This window comes from Osmerus eperlanus, chromosome 6 (assembly GCF_963692335.1).
Source record: "Osmerus eperlanus chromosome 6, fOsmEpe2.1, whole genome shotgun sequence".
Lineage (NCBI taxonomy): Eukaryota > Metazoa > Chordata > Actinopteri > Osmeriformes > Osmeridae > Osmerus > Osmerus eperlanus.
In genome coordinates, this window is record NC_085023.1 from 13000646 (window position 1) to 13023641 (window position 22996).

At 45.8% G+C, this 22996-nt stretch overlaps 1 protein-coding gene across 1 annotated transcript in view; it reads left to right on the top strand.

Annotated features, from left to right (window-relative positions):
• The first annotated feature begins 7734 nt into the window (after positions 1-7734).
• The window catches only part of usp54a (ubiquitin specific peptidase 54a), a 41731-nt gene continuing 26469 nt past the window's right edge, over positions 7735-22996 (top strand). The window contains 2 exon segments of the mRNA XM_062463701.1: positions 7735-7940; positions 19886-20600. Of these exon segments, the coding sequence (XP_062319685.1) occupies positions 20454-20600 (147 nt within the window). The 5' untranslated portion in view covers positions 7735-7940; positions 19886-20453.

The window sequence follows — 22996 nt, forward strand, 5'->3', positions numbered from 1 at the left end:
AACGGGTCAGAATAGGCAAGGAACTGAGCTCTACAGTCTACTCTACACTATCAATCAAATCAGCAAAAAGTTCATATAAATCTTATTGCATTTCGGATTCCTGCAACTAGGTGACTTTCTGGTATGCACAGTCAATGGCCCTGAGTCTGCCTAGCTAATTCTATTGTCCCCATAGACTCTCTCCCCTGTGCTAGTTATTGCGCACTTGACTACCTTTCTCTCAAGACTCTAACTAAGATATCGCGAGCCTTGGTTGCCTTGGCTGCAGCGCAGAGTGACGCTAGTGGAGGTTTGAGGTTTAGCGGTACAGCATTTTGCTCGAGTCCCTCTGGACATGATGGGACAAAACAACATCGGGTCTAAGAAGGTAAGTGTGTATTTTAAAACTTCATTAATGTCCCAAATTATTCATTTGGAATATAACGAGAAAGACTGTCTCATTATAACATTGCTTAACTTGGGAGCATTGAGGGAAATGGTAAAATTCCGCGTGAGTGCACGCGAGTCCTGTGATAAATTGAGAGTGGCGTTCACCATAGTGATAGCTTTTGCAACCTAAAATGCTTTGGCTGTATTAAACGGAAAATGTGTTGTATTCAACGGGCGCTCTTTCTATAATCAGCAATGACAAGCCGTATAACGTAGCTCTTGATGATCGTGCGCGGTGTGCTGCAAGGTAGCTATATCATTAAGGTAGCTGTAGCCTTACAACATGATAATCTCCCATCAACGGCAGTAGTGAACAGTCCATCACAGTTTCAATGCATCCTTGAAAAAACTTAATTAAAAGGGTCTTAGAGTGTGTCCTTGCTCAGCCACGCTATACAGTTTGCTAAAGCAAAACATTTATAGTTCGCATGGAATTGAGAACATACTTTTTTTGCTGTCATGTTCTCGTGCTTTAACCAACAACGTCGCTTTCAACCAATGTCACTTGGGACCCCCTTTGAAAACGAGATGGTGCAACACTCAATCTCATTAAAGATTGTTCTCATTTAATGCCTGCGAGATAAAGGAAAACATTGAAAAAAAGAAATACGTTTGTTAGTAGAATTTACCTTTTGATTCACATTTTTTAGTTTATATTATGTTTTACTTCTCGAAAGTCTCACCCTGACTCTTGTAAAGTTGGTGAATTGAGAGTTTATAACTTGATGGGATGCCTTAATCTCATCCATTTTCAAATGACATGATGTTATTGAGTTTCCCGTCCTGTATGTGGCTGTCTTGTGGCTGTCCGCTAATCGTCATATAGGCTAGAAGTGTGTGGTAGCCCAGCAGCAAAATCGATGTGCAAGTCTGGCATTGTTTTAATCATCTATTGGATTTTCTTTATTATTTAACAAAGGCAATGTAGTATTTTCTTACATAATATTATTATAAATATATTCTAAGCCCCCAGTGGCACGTGATTTCATAATTTTCATCCATGTTTGGTGGGAACTATATTCTTAAACAGTCTGGTGCAGGATTTGAGGGAAGTAGCCCAGCCCGGTTATGAATTGCTGATCTGCTACAATTTGATATCCAGCTGAAGCAAGACAAACAGAGCTTGGCTTATATGCTGCCACTCTCAAACTCTAAAAACACCTCTTATCCGGAGTTATTTTCCCATGTGAACGTGCCATAATGAGCCAACTCATGCAGACATGCGTATCTCCTGAACTTGGCCAGCATTCTGTGACATAATGCATTGCATAAACATGTAAACAAAAACACTAGCTTTGAAATACAGAGAGATGGCCGAGTGATGAAATGACTGCGTACTGCTTGCTTTCTTTCTCCCACTTGTTCTTTTGCCTTGTCTTTGCGTTCTGTGTAGGATCTCAAACTCCTCTCTCTCTCTCTCTCTCTCTCTCTCTCTATCTCTCTCTCTCTCTATCTCTCTCTCTCTCTCTCTCTCTCTCTCTCTCTCTCTCTCTATTTTACTTTCTCTCACTCAAACAGAGATTAGGACCAGTTGTGAAAAGTAAATGGGAGTCCTGGCATGCATGCTAAATCAGGCCATGGATTGTTATGTAAAAATTGGAGATGAATAACTTAACATACTGATGTAGAGAGTTCCCATGCATTCTTTTAGAGAGGGGTGGGGACTGGAGGCAGGACGGGGAGTGAGGGGAGTGGTGTTTGGGTTGTTGTTGTGGAGGGGGGGGGGGGCGGGGGGCAATACAGCCTAGTGTGCTTGAGACAGGCAGGTGCAGCAGAGTTGTATAAGATGTTTGGCAAGGAGGGACGAGGCAAAAGCCATTTCAGATGAACTTTTATGAAAAGTCTTGCTGGAGGGCCAGGCACAAGGCCTTAGCAGGCTAGTCTTCATTTCAGGAGGCTTTTTAATATCACTCATAGATTCTAGCCCAAGGGAGAAGATGTAGGCAGTGCTCACAAGTTTATTGTTTGTAGTTTGTAGGATTTTTTTTGGGGGGGGGGGGGGATTTTCGTCTAGGATGTCGTACTGACGTTAGTGCAATAAAAATAATTTGAAAGAATACCAATTGTTATCTTGGCTGAAATATGAAAAATTACATATTTTGGGCTTAAAACCTGAAAAGATTAGCCTATTCCATAAGCCACGTCTCTAAAGTTACGAGAATGAAAACCCAGCTGTCTTTAATATCCCAGCTGTGATTATTTCAAAGAACTACAACCTCTTCTACATCCACTCTCCCCTGCACTCCCATGTTAGTGAACCATTTAGAGTTGAAAGTTGTTCTCGGTGACCCCCATCCAGCAGCTACCCTATCATGGCAGCCACACGGAATGACGGCTGAGCAAACTCAGATAGGCTGGAGAGATCGTCCCACGCTATCTGATATCCCCACCTAGTTTAAATACAAACAAGCCAGGGAGCAACGAAATGATGATGTAAGCTCTGAGACTGACAAAGACTGGTAGAATAAAATGCCATTTGCAAAAGATAACTATAAGCAGAGCTAAGAAAAGACCTACGTCTAAGCAAATTGCTCATAAGCATCTCGTATGGCTTTGGGAAGTGTTGTAATTGTTCTCATTGCTCTCCCATGAGTCTGTAATTTATACCACTCCACTATAGCCCAACCAATGTGATATTCTTTGCTGTTCTTGTATGTCAGACTATGTGAGGCTTCCCACAAAATGTTAAAGGAGGGAGGGAGGCGAGGGGAAGGTGTGTGCGTGTGAAATCTCCCTCCCTCCCTCCCTCCCTCCCTCCCTCCCTCCCTCCCTCCCTCCCTCCCTCCCTCCCTCCCTCCCTCCCTCCCTCCCTCCCTCCCTCCCTCCGTTTCTTCAGCCAGCATTCCTGTACCGGGCCATGCTTGCTCAGTGTCAGCGGTGGCGGCAGATCTACGCATGGCTTCTATCAGCCGGGAACTTCTCCACTTCAGATTGTGAAGCAGCGTGGCTCAGAAGGGAAGTGGCAGAAATAAGTGTTGTTAAACAGGGGTCATGCAGACGCGGAGAGGGAGAGAGCGAGAGAGGGAGAGAGGGATGGAGAGAGAGAGAGAGTGTGTGTGTGTGTGTGTTAATGGAGTGTGTTACGTGTAGGCAGCCTGTGGCTATGTGGCAGCCATGAAATTGAATAGAATTGTGTGTTCAGCCTATAACTATTTTGGGCTGTCTAGACTGGCCATGATGTAATTGGAGTCTCGCCTCATCCATTTCCTTATTGTCTATGCATCCAGGCACTTGTTTAATGCTCTTATTCTGTCTTGTCTGGTGCAATGTGAACGTGAGTGAATCTTTTCACCCTATTGTAAGCCTGAGGCTCTATCTGAATTAGTATGAGGTCAGTCCACCTGAGCTCAGGATTGACATCATTGTTAAATGGACTCTGATAAGCTTGTTCTGGCAAATGGTTAGCCACAGCTGTTTTCACTCTACCTTGTGTGTGTGTGAGTGAGGGAGTGAGAGCGAGAAAGGGAGAGCGTGCTGCATGGGCGTGTATGTCTGTGCCAACGGCGAGTTGGGTTGTGGGGAAGTGTGGGGGTGTGTGTTTTTAAAGTGCAACGATGCTCAAGGTATGGTGGTCCGGATGCCCTCAGGGTATGGTGGTCCGTATGCCCTCAGGGCCTCACCGTGGACTCACCATGTTTCCAGTTCACCTACAGTGTACCCGACAGGCCGCGGCGTCTTTAGCGGATCATAGTTACAGGGCCAGTTGTCTTCTTCTCTCAATAACGAACCAAGACGAAACGTTCCCGTGGTCTAAGCTTCCTCCAAACATTCCCCCGGCCCCCGCACCCTGCTGTGCTCCCAGACACGCTGACCATGTGATGACATGCAAACAAACAGAATCTGTTAGCTAATCACATCAGTTACGCACAAGCCTCGTTAACATGTGTACGTCGGTTAAGGGCGAGTGCACTAATTAGAATGTGAGGGTGGGTGTTTTGCCCCTAGTTTGTAGGTTATCTTGCAAGCATTACTTTGAGAAGGATGCTCTTCATTGTCTTATGAGGACCCTTCAGCGACTTCAAATGAGGAGACGACTTCAGTTAGAATCAATTTCTGTTTTCAAGTCCCCTGACCTCAGGAAAGTCAGTGACCTTTATTAAACAATACATTTGCAGGAAAAAACATACAAGTGAATGCAGTACCATTGAGCAATGCAGTTAATTCAAACTGACATTCGAATTAATTGTAATTAAAACGTTGGCGATTCATGTTTTAAGAATTTCGGGGCGTGACATACTTAGTTATGCTAGATATGTCAGTTATAAGAGCTAGGCCTACTCAGAAACACCCTTTATAATTAGAACATAGCTTTTGCCATACATTAGTCACTATCTGTTCTGTGGGAACGATAGCTGTACATTTTGGACAACTGTTTGTTACTGTTATAGACAAGACATTTAGTACGTTTTGCTTAGTCTATTTTGATACACCCAACACACACACCCATTTCCCTTCTCCACCCTCATGTATTTTGGTTTACCAGAAAAGTGAGAATCATCCCTTAATAACATAAGTACAGTGCTGCATGAGGCATCCCAAGCATCTTACATAAATACTGTTGATTGGACAGAAAGGTTTTCCAGGAGCCTCCATCATCCTGTCCATTAAGCCAGAATGCGTCGAGTCCAAAGTCGATGGATTTGGCTACACTCTGTTTGAACCGTTAGCAACTTCACCCAGGATATGTTAGCCTGTTTTGTATCTGACCGCCGGGGTCATAGACCTTGTTTAGGTTTGCTTTTTCGAGTGTGGGTTTCGAAGCAGAAAATGGAAATGGACTCAAACTTGAGGCAGCAGTAAGGTTGGTGGGCGGCTGCTCATTTGCTGACCCGTGGATCTCTTCCTTGGCTTGGCATCTGTGTGTGCCAGGCAGACATATGGGGAGAGAGGGCTGCGTGGGACTGCTTCCAGTCAATCGATGGGACCAGGGAGTGTCTGTGGCAAGGAGATGCGGAGGAGATTTTGCGTTGGAGAACATGAAATTATACGCAGCCTAATAGTACAGAGTTTCTGTGTTATATGGCCAGGGTTGGTGACTGACTGGATGTCTGTTAAGCACGGTTGAGTGGTGAATCCACGTGAGTGGAATGCCACCTGAGGAAGCGAGTTGACAGCATTTTCTTTTATTTTTGAACTGCTGTGCTCCTTTCCACGTAACAGTTTGGGACCCTATTCTTAGCCCCTGGTGACATAACAGGCCAGGCCAGGTCAGGACAGGTCCACTTCTAATTGGTGGCTTTCTGCATTACCTCCATTTTTGAGACATCTCAGCTTACACAACCCAAAAATATTTAGTTATGGGGGGTGAAAGCGGGGAATAATGTAGTTTGAGGTACTTTGTTCTTCACCGTTCAAAGGAATCAGGCTAGAGACTATAGATCTCAGCTGTGAGTCGTGTTTGTTTCATTCCCTGTCCCCCCCGGCGACACGCTGAGCAGCTTCTCCAATAAAAACACAGATAATCCTTAATGTCTGCATTTGCATATTTCAATAATTGATTGTGTTCATCTTGTGTCAGGAGATTTGGAAGTTGTTTTGGGGGAAATAGCCTGGTAGGGTTTTATTATAATAATGTGGTGATGGTTAATTATGCTGGAGGATCTTGGTTGGGTTATTATTACAGTGTTTGGCAGGGAGCAGATAACAGCGTTGCACAGGGAATAAGCACTCAGATATTGTGTTTTTCCTCCTAGATACACAATGACTCACTGGAGTAATTGGCAGCACACATAGGTGTGCCTACTGAAACCTCCGGACGGACGGGGGGGGAAACAACCATAACCTTTCAGATTCAGCCTGATCATTTACAGCCCTTATTTTCCCAACTTTTGAGTTTGCGGTTTCTTGTCCAACATCCCAGTAACAAAGGAAGAGATGCTAAACTTCAACGATATTTAGGTGCTTGGCAGTATGTAGGCTCTTTATTCTTGGCACATTGTCTTTTATCTCTGGTCTTTTATGCTAATTATTCCCTGCGCTTTTTTTGGGGGGGGGGTTATCTTTCCGGAGATCCTCTGTCTTCCTCAAGGCTCTTTATGACTGCCTGTGTTTGCTTCTGTCTCATTTAAGGAGGCATCTTCATTGGCTGGCTTTATCAGGCCTGCAGCAGGGGATCATTGCTGTTTCTCTGGGTGCGGATTGAGGGGGGCTCTAAAACCAAAGAACTGCTGAGGGAGGAGAAGAGATTGCAGGAGAAATAGTACCCTAGAGGAGCAAAGTCGAGGATCGGCTCATTGTTGCAGTTGTTTTGCCAATGGACTGTCCAGATGGCGGAATCGTCCATAAACCTAAATGTACAATGCGTTTACTAAATAGGACAACTGTTGATCTGAATGCTAGCCTCACTGTAGCTCCTCCATTCCACCATGAGGCAGAGATAGAGTGTATAGCTCACCTACCGCACCGTGTGACCGTGCTCGGACTGGCCACATGTCCTGGACACAGGATGCCCCCCTGATCCTGAGGGGATCCGACGGCCAGGATTACAGGATGGAACAGATTAAGAGTTATGCCATCATTATCATCACCAGCGTGGCTCTGGAAAACGCCAAAACGGCGGGCGGCTGACAGTAAAGCGGGGGCTTTTAATGAGGCTCTAATGAAAAGAAAGCCTTAGTCTGCTAATGAATCACACATTGGCATGACAAATTAGTCATGACATTAGGCTGCATGGCAGCTCCGAAGGAGGCGTTCCATTGCAGAGACAGGGGATTTCTGAGCATCTCTATTGTCTTTGGCGGCGATTCTGATGACTTTGTCCCTTTTAAGCTTTGAAACGTTTCACTGATGGTCTTGACTCTGCTCCTGTCTAAGTGCACAGCGAATTAGCCATGCCACGATTCACCAGAGGACAACATGTGAGCTGTCTTATGTCTTGCCGCAGGGCACAAGTTGCTTTTTTTGTCAGGTGTCGGCATTAATCTGCTATATCACACATTAACTCTAGTGGTGTTGAGATTGAGGCTCTTCCTGGGGTCAGGTGATAAATTGTGGCGATGCCTTGCGGTCTGCGTAATTGAAATACAGTTTGAGACAACTCCAGATTTGAAGTCAACAGTTATAAACGTCAAGCGATCAGACAAGCATGAAGCTGTGGAAAGCCTGCTGTTGAATTTAAGAGAAATCGCTGATATCGAGCATTGAAACAGGGCCATCAAAATTGATTAGTTGTTGGAACAGTGCTTTATTGGTGTTGGTACTGTTCCTGTTAGTCAGAGAACTCTTTTTTTTCTACTCCTCCCCTGAGATGGCCTGTCCCTTTAAAGTTTCAGGAAAGGAAGGCATGGTGGGAGGAGCTTCCTGGGGAAACAGGTGTGTGCTGACAAGGATGATGTCGTCATTGTGTCAGTGTCACCTGGGAAGCGTCTCGGTGTCGCGGCTACACAGCACGCTGCCGCTGTCACACATCCCAGCTGGTACAGGGCTCCGGAGTACAGATGTCTAACTGTGCGGTGAAGTGAGTGAGAAGAGAGAAGCATAGTGGGCTCCATTGGAAGCGCTCTTTTGTCAAGGTGAGGGTGTTGTCTTCCAGCCGGGAGGATTCACGCATGTGTCCTGTAACACCTCCGTTACATCAGGTGTGGCAAATTCTTTGTGGTCCTTTTTCCGTTGTCACTCCCACAAGGCACGTTCCTTTAAGAAGCATGTTTTCTTTCGTCGTAAGGAGAGGCGTGACTACAGAGGAGTTGGCTGTAGAATTCTACTGGATACAGATATGAATATGTTGATGTGAGAGGCAGCAACCTTCTTCAAAAAAGTCCCTCATGGATTTCGTGTCCTTTTTACCCCTCAAAATAGTAACCTTAAGTAGACCAGTGCATAGCTAAGCTGCTGTATGAAAAAGGCCCACTGAGTACACCAGGCGTCATCGCAGACCAAACTATTTGCATGTTTGTATGGAAATGCCGATACCCAAAAATAGTCTACTTCTGTTTTGAAAGGTTGTATGTCTGTTGTGACGGTGATCGGAAACCATAGGGATGGATATTCTCTGCGTTCCATATCAACGTGTCAACAGTGGAAACCGAGACGAGTTTACAAACCTTGTTGTGTCACAGGGAAAAATACTGTGGGATTTTGGATTTGAATGACTGTTTGGCTGAAGAGTGATGAGAAACTCTTTGTTCTGAATGACGAGGAGTACTTTGGAAGGGCAAGTGCATGTGATAATAAGATGGGTGTGTTGTCTAAGAACTTGTAGGCCTACCGGTAATTGCTATGGAGTAATATTGTATTAGATGACAGACCTGCCCCCGAGTGAGGGTGTGTGTGTTTAGGTATCATCATATGACTGAGGTTGTAAACAGTAAAGGTGGGAGCTGGGATGAGGTCATACAGGAAGTGGACATAGTGAAATGAAGGTGTACTTTGAGTTGTGTACTGTACAGGACAAATTGTACACAGTGTCATATGACACAAGGTTATTTTTCTGCTTTGTAAGCTATGCTGGAGGGAAGTTATGTTGTTAAGAAAAAGCAGAACAAGAATGTGAGAAACATGGTTTTATTTTACACTAAAACCCAGAGTTTACAAAAACCCTCAGTTCAGTAAAACCCTGAGTTGACTGTTCATGTCAAAAGCCCCTAACGTGTGCTAATTCTTGTAGACTATGCTCAATGCTCACTGTACACAAGTTTATCCATGAGCTGATGGGTTGTACCGTGTTTGTAGATAATGAATAGACAGAACAAGTCGTGAAACAAATAAGTTATCAAAGTTTGGTTAACAGACGCAAATAACAGTATGCAATTAGTCTACAATCTCTCTCCCACCCCCTTATCCCTCACTCGCTTGCACACACAAACACATACTTCCCCATGGAATTTCCTCAAAGCAGAGCAAAAAAAACGAAACAAAAAGCTCATTAATTGGTCTGGATGTGGACCTCCCTTTGTTAGCTGGCTCGAGAGGGGCCTTGTGAGTAGAGGAAGCTAATGTTTGAACAGAACGCTTTTGCATTGTTAGGCCACATAACGCTTTGTATTCATATAACAGCTTTTGTTTTGGGGATGAATAGCCTATTGTGGGAAAGTGTTCTAATTCCTCAATCAAAGCCCAACACAACTTTGCGAGCACATGTCCTCTATCTTCTATGCAAACAATCAATGTTTTTCTCACAAGAATCTTGCACTTTTTTTTCTTCCTGGTGCTTCTCTGTTCACAGGATATTGTTTTCATTGGTTCACTTTGTTTTGTAGAGTGTGTTCTCTGGGCTTTTGTTTCAGGGGCGAGTGGACAGATGATAAGAAGCGGTATGTGTTATTGTGTCCTGCTGCCGGATGCAGATAAAGAATTGGTCAAACACCTGTTGAAGGTCTGGTCTACATTTGATCCAAAAACCCATTGAGATATGATTTGCAAGTGTGGGCTTTTCAATCATACTGTGGGCTGTCGGTCTAATGCAGGCTACTTTTAGTAATGTAGGACACACTTAAATGACGGTGTACACTAGATTTACTTGGTTCAGGCCATAAGGATTGAGTCCCACCACAGATTACAATTTCAAGAAGGAACAAAACAGTCTGACCTTCAACTCAATCCTTAATAGTGCTGCCAATTTTTTGTAGATATATTTGAGGGCTTTTCTGTTTTATTTGGGACAGATCAGTGAAGAGGGACGGGAGAGTGAGGGGGGAGGACATGCAGGAAATGGCTTAGGCCGGATTTGAACCGAGGCACCAGTGGTAGGGCCTCAGCCTACGTGGTACCTACGCACTTATCTGGTGAGCTACTGTTGTGCCCCCGGTCCTGCCAATATTTTGCTCAAAATAGTAGCAGTGTCATACTGCCTAGGCTGTCAAACAGTCTGTTGAACCAACACAATTACTGCAAATAACTTGTTGACTTAAGCTTTGACCTGTTTGTGAACTTCCACGAATGTCCCCCACGATAAGCAGCTCTCGTGGTGTTCCTGCTGCACCACCCTGCAATGGAACTTCTTTAAACGCTGTTTTTAAATGGTTCAACTGCCCTCCCTGTATCACCCTATCATTTTACAACCAAAACCTCACGTGGAGAGTTTACAACTATCCATCTGCCAATGTAAAGTCTCTCCTCCCTTCCTTCCTTTCTCAAATTTACTGCAAATCTTCAGCTTTTTGGGGTCCTGGTGTCGTGGGAAGAGCACCTTGTCATGTTTGGTGGCATGCAGTGGACTCATGCTGTTTTTTGTTCATCACAGACTCCTGCCAAACTTCGGTTCCTCCTTGGGATATTTCTCACCTTTGAAAAAAATAGTTACAGGACTAACGGTATGCAGTAGTGGACCAATGAACAACACAATGTCACGTGTTTGGCTACATTGGTGATTTATTTGCAATGAGTAAGTAGATGGCAACTACACAAGTGTAGCCTAATTTACGGCTCAGATCCTCAGACACCCTTGTGTTAAGCCAGCCGTTCCCGTTCAGGTTGCGGTCAGAAAGTAACACAGTGTTGTTAATCATCTCTGGGTGGAGGAGGACTATGTGGCTTATAACTGGGCTATTCTTTCATTTCTCAGAAAGGGCGTACCATTCCATACAGATGAAGTTTTTTGCAGTTTCAGTAAACTACTTGACTAATTCTGGTTTGAACAGCAGGTGAAACACTAATTGGTTTCTCTTGGTAAATGCTTTGTTTTTATTCGTGCCGTTGTGCTTTCGTTTTAAGTACATTAGCGTAGTAGTGAGAAAAGCTTTTGGGAACAATCTCAATAGAGGGCAGTTGGTTGTTGTCAGAAATTGATTGTGACATGTGCTGGCTCCTAATCATTAAATCAATAGATGTACACCCTACTCTGAATATTGGTTATGCCAGATTAGGGTCAACCAGTTGAATGCAAATCATTTATAAAGTAGACTGATTTGCAGAACAATAACAATTAGTCTATTTTGATTTCAAGGCATCACGGTCTTGAAACTGGCACCATTATAACTGTGTAATATATTCGTTATGTGACGAAATTAATTACCAATACGCAGCTTTATAGACTATAACCTATATGCTTTATTTATGTCTTGTAAGTAGTACTCTAGTAGTACTCTAGGCTATCTTGTCGGGTTTACAAAACGCTGTGGTTTCTTGGGCTATGGCCGTCATTGTTTGGGACTGCAGGTACTGGCGCCACCCTTCCCCCAGCCAAGCTTCCAACACAGCACAGAGCACATTATGAAGAGACAGTTCTTGCTTTTAATTGGTGAGCCGAATTTCAACAGGTTTTTAAAATCCCAAATTTGGAGTAAATGCCTGATTTTGTGGTGCAAATAGTGACCGCTGTCATTTGTTGAGATTTCTCTTTCCATTTGGCTGAAAGGTAAGTTAAATGCTGTTTTGGACGTGAATACTCTACAACTTGTTTGATAGAGTAGGTTGCAGGAAAACCGTTACCACACACTGTTACATTGGTTGTTATAAGTATCATGGAACACATGTTAGACATCGACTTGAGTTCATTTTGTTGCGAAAGCTCAAACTGTGGAACTAGGTTCTATGTTTGGTGTGATGAAGATAAAAGGTGCTGCATGGATATTATTGTTCGGTGTCATTGTTGTTCATTGTTGATTGCTGAAGATCTGTAGCACCGCTCGCGAATAATATTTGTAGGCTATTTCTTTACATTATATCCAGTATGTTGCCGACTAAGTGTCGAACTCTTTTCGTGCACATGTTAAACTGGGTAACTGTTGTGGAAAAGTTACAGCGTGGTTTCATTCAAAGTCAACTGTTACGCAGTATGAATGGCTGACGAAGAGTTTCATTCATTTTATAGCCTAATTACGACGCTTCGCATATTCATTTATCTAAATTAAATGTCTCTCTTCGTATTTGTATTTGGAGCAGTCATGAATGTCTTTCGGAAAAAAGATGTGATTTAAGAGTGTGATAGTTTATTATGCCTCGTCAGCTTGCCTAAAGTTGTTTATACTTTGGTAGACCCTAAACAAAAACCATCTCAATGGTTCTAGCCTTTACGTAGCCTTATTGTGTGTAAACATGTCTTGTTGCGTGGAGTTCTCTGAGACACTTAAACAGTGTTTACAAACTGTTCATAAATTCGGCATTAATGACTTATTATCTCTCATACCCGCACAAGCTCAATATTTCATTAAATGTATTGAGGTCAGCACATTGGTGGGAAAAATGGCCATCATCTCCACATCGGTCACATGAACTGATCGCACCATCACAAGACCAGGCTGTTCTCACACTGACCCAGCACAACACGTTAACAGGCTTTGATGCCCATGACCGCGCTCTCTGCACACCCTGATCCCTTCTGATGAGGCAAGGGGCACACTGGGTGTGTGCGTGTGTCAGTAGAGTTGTCTAGTTGTGTGTATTCAACACTCACTGTGTACTTGGTGTGACCTCAGTAGGACTGTTGTTGATGTGCGATTGCAACAGTATTGTCAGACAGCTCCATTGTTGTATTTAAGATGAGGGAATGCTTGCGGGTGTCCCACTGCAATGGTGTGTCAAGCCCACAGATCATGGAGCCTAGTCACATGTCCTGCGAGGGATTTGTTGTGATGGGGTGGGTAAATATGTTGACCATTGCCAGTATAGTGAGACCAGTCGTATCTGTGGAGTTGTGGTCTTTTTAATGGGCCAAACACCCCTCTCATGCTCTTTTTATCACTCACTCAATTACTCACTCTGGATTCCAACCTATTTTTGTTACTAATGTATTCTTGCTCATTCAACTTTTACCCTCCTATTCAGGTCATCGAAGGGCAAACATGATAATGTATCCATTTCTTCTTGTGGGATTTTGCAAGGATTAGGTACAGTGCTATGTTGTGAATCCGTTTTTGTTCCGTATGGGCTTCACGGTCACAAACAACTGCCAGTGTCAACGTTTTTTTCATTCCATGTTTAAATGGCACCAGGGGTTTAGTCCTCCAATGCCTAATTGAGACAGAACACTAAAACTGTTGTGGGGATTAAAAACCATAACGCCTGAGCGCTGGCTGCCATCCCAAACTCTCACAATGTTTCGGAGAGATGCTGCACTTCAACATGATACACAAATGCATCATTAAGGGGCTCCCTACATGGCTTCTGCTAGGACTTTTTTGAAAAAGCTCCAGGGACTCTCCAGTTGTGGAGTTGTGTAACAACATCAGCCCCAGTCATTTGACTTGTTTTGATGACCAGAACACCACTCTGATTTATTATGTTGATCCAGTGTTCTGCTGTGCTGACTCCTGTCCATCCCTCTATCCTCCTCTGCTGGACGGAGACTCAGTCAGATTACACGTCTGTTTGGCCGTGGTGTAGGCGGCCCATCATCCTACAGATGGTCAGATGAATTAGCAGATCTGGGTGCCAGGACTAAGTGCTGCTGACTGCTCCATGCCAGGTGAAGGTGGTGGCTGAAAACCGGGAAGCTCCTCTTCCATGTTCTCTGCTTGCGCTCGTCTAGTTCTCTCTCTCTCTCTCTCTCTCTCTCTCTCTCTCTCTCTCTCTCTCTCTCTCTCTCTCTCTCTCTCTCTCTCTCTCTCTCTCTCTCTCTCGTCTAAGGCTCATCTCTTCTGATCTGGCCTGAGTGATTGCTGCCATGCCCTCTGCTCATCCCACTCAACTCTGTCCCGTTTTCTCTTTCTCTTCTCCCGTTCTTCATTCGTACTCCTTGGTTCTTTCTTTGACCCTTTTACAGTACTGTGTCACTGTCTGTCTCAGTGCCTGTCTTTCTGTCTGTCGCTCTCTGTCTTTCGCACATATGTCACAGTAAACTCGACAGATATTTTTTGGGGGTAGTACTTTACCTCCTTTCCGAGTGACGTCGCTGTCACCTGTCTCTTGAATTTGGCTCTCCTGCTCTCCAAAAGTCTGTTTCTGTCCCTTCAGATTGTTCGCTTCTGTCTCCGTCTGTCACCTGGAACTATTGAGTGTTTTTCTCAGGGATTCCCTCTGCTAGCTCTGGACTGTCTCGCGCTTTTCTTAAAAGTATTGTTGAAGGTTGGAGGAGGAGGGGGGGGGGGGGGTGTTGACCATGTCCCTCTTGCCCATGCTCCTGTCATTTCTTAAAGCAGCACCCAGTTCCGTTTCCACGGCAACGGGCACTTTCTCGACCTGGCCTGTTTTGGAGCGTAAATACAGGACTGTGATTCTCTCCTTCTCCCTCTGCAGGCTACCCCCCCCACACACACACACACACACTCTACGAGCTTTGATAGCGTGCAGACAGCATGTTGCGTGCTTGCGACAAACCATCAGTGCATCGGGTGTGATTTGAGCCAGGCATGTGTGTCGCGTCTCCTCTTGTGACCCCCCACAGCACGTTTCTAAACTCCCTGTTGTGTCATCTCTACCCCCATCCCCCTCAGCCAACCCGCTACCCTCCCAAGTCATCACCAGCCTGGACTCCATGTGGCTACACAAGCAGTGACTCAGCGTCCTGTAAGATTTTAGCAGTCGTTAATTGCAGTTGCTGATGACAGCATTTGAACACAGATCCGTGTCACAGTAGTCTTTAGTTTACGTAAGCCTTATTTAGACCTAAGCACCATCGCTGAGATGAGGGATAGAGCTTTTTTGGCAGCGTTTGTTTAATTCTGCTTTGTTGCCAGTGAATGGGCTGTGATTCACAGTAACCACATAAAATATGGAACGCTACCCCCCCCCCCCTCCCCCCCTTTAAGTGGGTAAACCTCCATGTTTCAACATAATGTAATGTGAAACGGGGTGGGGCAGATTACATATACAGTAATGCCACATTAAGACAATTAGAGAGAAGGGCAGATTAAAAGCCCAACAGCCCAGATTTTCCGGCATGCAAGCCGGGGGACAGATGTTTTATGTGTCTCCTGGTCAGAGGGTTTAGCCTAAACGGTAGTAGTTAGCCTAGCGAGCTAGCTACCCAGGTCAACCAGCTGTAGCACAGACCTGGATTCACTTGTAATTCCCTCTACTTCCGAGTGACCTTTTCCCCGTTGTTTCGACCAAGTATTCTTGGCTTTCTCGTTCAAGGACCATAGTTCTTCTTTTTGTCATAGTGACCCCGGTCTTCTCTGAGTGGATTTTGCTCAGAAGTGCAAGCCAGGATCCCGCAGAGAGCTGGCTGTTTTAATTGTGGTGGGCTTCCCACCAGCAGATCTCCCATTTTCATGTGTCACTGGAGTATCTAAGACCACTGCTTTGGCAGCGGCGGCCAAGAACATTCCCAGTAGCCCAGGATTTGACTCTCAGTCCGGGGGTGCGTGGTTGCTTGGCGGTGAGACTCTTTACAGCCTCTTTTTTATGTGGCTGGAATGTGGAAGCCAGCGTGAAAAGGCCAAGCCATGCGCAATCAAAAGGAAGGTTCAAAAACTCGTAAGAGACGATACAAATCTAAAAGTAAGAATTGTCACCTGCCAGTGCCACTTTAGGAGAATAACACAGGAACCTTCCCCCCCTTCCCTCCGCCACAAATTGACATTATGCTGCTAGGCCCCTCTGATTTCCTTGTTCAGATTCAACCAGCCTAGTCTGGTCTGCAGTAGAGTTGTATGGAGTAGATGTATGAGGCTGAAGAGACGAGTGGATTGTCTCAGGTCCTCTCCCTGTCCTGTACATCTACCACCACCAGTCTCCTCTGGTTCCCTGTTGGCTTGGTCCCAGTGTAGGGCTGCCCCTGGCACAGGGCCATGCCAGCTTGGCAAAGTGGCAGCGTGGTGCTGGAGGCGTGCCAGCCCCGAGGCATTAGAGGTGATTAGGGGAGGAGGGGCAGCAGCCATGGACTGGTATGTTGTTGCGTAACATCTTCCCGCCAAATCTGCCCCTCATCACAGGCAGGACCTAGTGTACCTGTAAAGAGATAATGATAAACAGTCTTTATGCAAGATTACGTGGAAGGGGAGCTTTGTGCATAGATAAGCATGTGTGTAAAATACATTAGCTTTCATGCCCCTCGTTAATAATGGATTTTTGCAAAGGAGCTCCTTTTTAAGGCTCATTTACCTAATCCCCGTGTGCTCACAATAGTATAACGCTCTTTAGCTTACCAGCTTTTTGTCATTATTGATACTGCTCTTTCACCCTAATGGTTTTTCATGGGACATACAAATGGTTTCATTTGATAAGAGCCTGTTTAAAAACATTTCCCCTCTCTGTTCCTCTGATTTGTAGGCAGCCCCCACGGTTGACGTGAACCTAGGCGCCCTGTACATTTCAACAAGGGCTATTTGGCCTCGCCAGAAGCCGGCTCCTCCTTTTCGCTCAACCGACAATCACATTTGTTTGAAAATCGGTGGGTCACTCCCCACTCCTCACTCCCCACAGACCTCCCCCCCCCCCCCTCCTCCTCACACTGGCACAAAGCTTGATGGAATTTAGAATCACTGTGCCACTTCGGTTTGACAAAGACCTTGCCATGGTTATGAGAACCGTCATCATTATCAGCCTTTTTCATTTATATGCAAATGTCTTGGACTTTGTGGTCAAGGCAACTAACTCCTCGGTCCCTTACCATGTGCTGTACTTCCACACTTTTTCATTTAGGCCTTAGCGCCAATCTTAGACTATTAGAGATGATTAAGATTCCTCTGAATGGCTCTTGTGTGGGTGTGTGTGTTTGTGTAAATGTGCATATGTGGTTTTGTGTGTGTGTGTGTTCATGTGGGTAGTCACCCAGCCTTCTGCTCCCTGGCTGGTTAGGGCGGGGGGGCTGGCCTGGACATGATGTGACGCGGCGGGCTGATTGATGCAAGCATGTCAACATGCCTCCTGGTCAGATGGGCCGGCCTGTTCTCACCCAGGCCAGCGCACTGATCAGATGTGACAGCCTGTTGCCAGGCAATGGGGGCCATCATCCCTGAGTCATGGCTACGCTTCATATTTTGTGTTTGTGTTTGTGTGTGGAGGTTGAATGAGCTATGCTATGTTTCTCCCGATAGTCCATGTGTGCCTTGTGATAACTTTAACTTTGGATTCCCACCACAACGGAATAGAAAAATCAAATGTTGGCCAACACATGGATTTAAACACCAGGCTCCTCTAAGTGGCTTTGAGATTCAGGCCACTATCAAGTCTGCAATTGCAGTTTGCAAAATAATTGTGTATAGCAGGCATTTGTGTGTTGTATTTTAGGCTATATAAACTATAGTTTAAAAAAAGTGCTTACAGGCTGCTCCCTGCCCCATGGGCTGCCTCCACCAGCTGGCCATGTGGTGTTGTTTACCACTGCTCAGCTCCAGTGGTCACGAGCCACAGCCATCATCCTGTTCCTGGACTTCAGCAGGCTAATAGCTTCGCTTGCTCACGGCTAGGCTAGGCTATGCTAGGCTAGGCGGGCTAACGAGCGGGTAGCCAGACAGATCCCCGAACAGCGAGACAGACTAATCCCAGGCAGCGTCTGATCAGGCTAATCCGCCCGCATGACCTGCCTCTCTCAACGCCTCCCTCCCTGGTCTACCCCCCCCCCCCCCCCCTCCCATCCACCACAGACCACCACAGCACAACAGCTTAGGAGACACACACAGCCACCCTATCATCCACCTCACCGACAACAACAACAACACCAATTCAGCTATAGGAGGACACTCAAATCCGCCCAGACCAATTACAGTTAACGCTTTAAGTGAGCTGATGATTACAGTATAGGAAAGGCCCCCCCTCGCCCCAGCCTGCCCCCTTCACGTGTGTGACTGCGAGCATGAGTCTCAGGCATGTCGTACTCCCACCTCAGACTGCTGAAATTGTTGTTTTTGTCTGGCAGAAGGACATTCGAGACCATCAGCAATATGGTGGAGGAGGATGGGTTTGTACCGAGTTGAAAAAAGCCTTGTACGTAGAAATGATTATCATCACACAAAAGCCTTATTATAGGTGTTGGTTATGCTAGCATTCACTAAGATCCCACCTATGGCAGCATTACTTTGCATTATGTATCAAGAGTCATTTGAATGAGGCAATTTAGTGCCACAGTTTGGCGTCCTTGGTCTTTGTGACAAGGGTGATGTTTTTGGATTCCAGATTTAACAGTCCACGGCCCGTCCATCACATTCCACTGTTGTTTGCATGCCACAGCATTGAGTCATCGTAACAGTCACCACGCAAGTTCCATTCAACAACGCAAAACAGTTTTAGAACAAAGTAATCCAGGATCATGACTCAAATGATTCATCCATTTTTCACAACTCATGAGGAATTTAGGTTTTCTCTTGCGCGCAAACATGAAACTCTCCATGGGATGTATGTCTATTATGTGTGTGTGTGCGTGTCTACCACAAGTGGATCCTGCCAGTGGGTGTCAGACGCAGGAAAGTGGTCTGGTAATATCACAAGTGCAGGTTTAGCCGATGACTCAGCCCTGAGTAAACACACCCGGGAAAGAGAGAGGAGAAGGGAGAAGAGAGACAGGACAACCCCCATAAATAAGAGCAGGCTGACGTGGAATTAAAACGCTGGCGATAGTTTGGATGCGTGCGGTTGCCTCTTTCCTTTGCCTCATTCAGTTGTTCTCAAATCTTCTGACATGCCTATCATTCCTTTTTATCTCGCTCACTCTGTTTCCCGTCTCCGGCACTCTGCCCCCAAGTCTGACCATTAAAAGAGCATCACGGTGCTGATGGATGGACTGGTGAAGACAAGCCTACTCTTTAAAAGTGCCAGGCACCCAGAAATCCAGCCCTGGAAGCGTATAAATGTTGCATAGTATCATAACTGTTACCATAGGCATTAGGGTTTCATAAAGGAAGCAATAAAGTGCATTAGTATCCCGTAGTTGGCCTATTCACCCCATTCTTCAAATGACTGAACTTCTGCTAAGCGTATGGGCTTGCTGTTTTGTTCCTGCATAATAAGTTGGCTACAATGTCAATTTTTGGGGAGCTATGCTATCACAGTCTATCCCTGTCAGACAGTGAATCAGGTACCGCTAACTAGATACATGCCTAGTATGATTTAGCCTTGATCAGCACTGGCCTACCCTTGGTCCTAGACTTCTGTCATCATCCCTCCCTCCTCCTTTCCTTAGTCCACGTGGACTGGACGCCCCACTGTGTACACCTGACTGGGGTCTTTATTTAGCTTGTCTGGAGAAGTCTGATTAGAGTGCCTTAGCCTTTGTACAATTACGAAGGCAACGTCTCAACTGCACTGTGCTCAAGCTGTGTGTGTATGTGTGTGTGTGTCTCCCAGGCACATGTATGTACAGTTTACACCAGGTAGAGGGATGAGGGGGATCAGTTCAGTTGAGAATTCTCCCGCCTTAACTCTAAGCAAAGAGAATTTACTGTCAGCTAATGCCTGCCCCCAGTCCGATCCCCGCCCCTTTCTCCTCCAACCACAATGGTGATAGGGCCTGCATGTTGAAAGAACAGGGCATACGGAGAACAGAGGGAGGAGAGGGATCTCTGGGTGAGGATCGTAAATACGTCCTCCTCGATTGCCCCTTCAGTGTGGCAGAGTGATTGAAGCGGACCGGAGAGACGGCTGGAGCGCGCCCGCGAAGCGAACACACGCATAAACTTGTCCTTTTTCTCATCCCCTGCAGATCTGCCCGAGTGCGAACTGAGAAGCCGCGGATCCATTCAGCCGCTGAAAAGAGCAGAGGGGACCAGACCCTGACCTCCGACCTTTCGTCCTCGCTCCCTATCGCCCCCCCCGTCTCAGCGGAGATCTGCTGTTTGTTAATGAGGTGTTGAGGTCGTCCTGGACGCTGGCTGTAAAGATCCGGGGGAAGGTCGGCCACCTGCAGGAACGACCAGCGCCAGAGAGCCCCCCCCCCCCCCCCTGGTGTCAGAATATTGTGAGATTCCACAAGACGGTCCGAGGAAGGAGGGGTTGTGGAGTGACTGAACGAGAGTGTGGGGTGTGAAAGATAGCAGACGGGTGTTGGACCTCGGGGAGATTCCACTCACACTTATCTCTCTCTTCCTCTGAGGACGCGAGGAAGACTGGCACTCTGTTTCATACTTGGCGGACTTGGACTTCTGTGTAAAACACAGTTTTTTGCTCTTTTTAACATTTCTTTCAATCTGAAGACATGGCCCAATGTGCTTCGTCACGCGGGCGGACGGTTGAGTGTTGATCAACGAGAGAACTAACTCACAGCAAGGACCATGTCGTGGAAAAGGAACTACTTTGCTTCTGGCAGCGGGGGCTTGCAGGGGATCTTTACCCCGCGCACCATGACGTCCATCGCCCCCAGCAAAGGCCTCAGCAACGAGCCTGGCCAGAACAGTTGTTTCCTCAATAGTGCACTGCAGGTAGGATGGACACACGCAGACACACTGTCATGACTGACAGCATGCAAAGAAACACACACGCACTCACACACACACACACACACACACACACACACACACACACACACACACACACACACACAGAAACCCATTCCTCTTCTCTTTCACTCTCTACCTATGGGCTGAGGTGAACTCTGTTAGGGTTTAAGTTAACTCACATTACATTACAGTGAGGTCTGAAGAATAAAACCTAAATAACCCCCAATTAGTTCTGAATGCAGCCCTCCTACAATGAGTAGGGCGGCTCCAGAGTCCGGTCCTAATCACTTCTTCGGGGGCTCCACCTGAATAGACTACTTCTGACTTCAAAAATAGGGTTTAGCCGGAAAACGATAGGACTTCAACCCATGCAGTCATCATCAGACCCTCTTTCCACATTCACTCAAGCATGGGGGTCTAGAGGGAGGGGAGGGGCGGGGGGGGGGGGGGGGTTTCTAGGCGTCTACGAGGCTTACCACGGAGCCTCCCAGGCAGGCAGTCGTCTGCGTCTTGGACCCCATAAACAACTGTCAGACAGATGCTTCCACTGTGCCATAATTACCCCGGCTAAACAACCTGTCATTAGTTTCCCCCCTCTATTTTTAGGATTACCATATAATCAGCCATATAGAACTACAGAGGCTTATCTGCCTGATAATACCTCCAAAGCTACAAATTAGTGTCAGTTGTGAGTCAGGAGACAGAGGGGGGGAGCTGATAATGTATTGTCTGCCGCTGCCAGCCATAACAATATGCAAAGACAGCGAATTGAGAACCCGGGGGCGAAAACGGTAATTTTTTTGTATCAAAATTAAATGCTGTGTTCGTTAACTAGACTTCATTAAGGTCTGTTTTTTTGTGTTTTTTTTTCCAGACTTTATTTTCCCCCACCCTCAATGTGGAAGGCTTAATGGATTATAACTTTCTTGAAGAAGTTGAGAGTTTTGTTGGGAATAAAGGGCAGACAGTAGCTAAGTAGTAGGATAACTTAAACACTTGCATTTTCATTCATTGAAAATCCCCCCCCCCCCCCCATTATGATATGTATTCCCAGACCATCCTTCTACAGTTACTCACCATCTTACCCTTCACAATTCATAAACCATTGTGAAGTACGCTCCTTCTGAACTTCATTTCAACCCTATAATCACGAAACCCCTTGGAGGAAAGGATTATTGAAACCTGTGGTAGCTTGCTGCCATACAGCCTTAGATAAGAGTCTCAGTGCTTCTCACTTGGAGGAGGAGTAGAGTGCTTCCCCCCGCTTCTGTTGTTAGGAACTCTATGCTCCCCACACCCTGTCAGATTGGATTCGAGACAAACTGTTGAAGGATGGAGGGAGATATGGGTCTCTGTCTCCATCTTTCTCTCTCTCTCTCTCTCTCTCTCTCTCTCTCTCTCTCTCTCTCTCTCTCTCTCTCTCTCTCTCTCTCTCTCTCTCTCTCTCTCTCTCTCTCTCTCTCTCTCTGTCTCTCTCTCTCTGTCTCTCTCTCTCTGTCTCTCTCTCTCTCACTCTCTCCTCTATCTCTCTCCTCTATCTCTCTATCTTAGCCCAAGCCGAGACCTGCTCTCTAAAAGGCCCATCAGAAGTATAGCCTAACCTCAGTTCAATCATTTTTAAGATGATGACTACTTAACAGGCCAGCCCACATCACAGACATTTTGATTCTAATTCAACTTTTAGGGTTAGGTTTAAGGTGAACCCCCGCCTCGACTTTTTTTAGGAATTCTGCTTTTTAAGAAAGTTCCATTCTTGACTTGAAATTGAGATTGATTTCTCAATCTGTCTTCTGAATACCTTGCCCTCCGTGTGATGACAACCATCCAAGCACAAACCAGGAAATGAGAAGCCGTCAGGGTTAGCTTCCCCAGGAAACGAGATGCGGGAAAATCGAGTGAGGAAGGAGAGAGGTAGCGTCTGCAGACGTGTTTGTAAACACCCATCTTGTTACAACTCACACTTATGACCCGGTTCAGATGATGGACTGCCAACTCTCAGAGCTCTTTTAGGGTTAGCTTCCTGTCTTGTGAGAGGCATCCCAAAGGAACGTCTTGACTGGATAAACAGAGAACGGTGTGGTGGAGAAAATCTAGATGCATTCCAACGTTTTTTTTTTAATCTGTTCCCCGACAACACAAGGTTTATCCATTTTTACAAGACAGTGAGGATCTTGGTCCCGAATGATTTGATTGATGCTTTTTATCATGTTAATGTATTGTAGATGAACAATCCTTCCCTCTGCCCATTTTCCACTCAGTTGGCATGTGTTCTTCATTTCTTCTCTTTTTCATCTTGACTGATCGTTTCTTTTTCACATATGGGTCTGACTAGCGGGAAATGGTCTGTGCTGTCTGTAGATATCTGGTTTTAATAGATG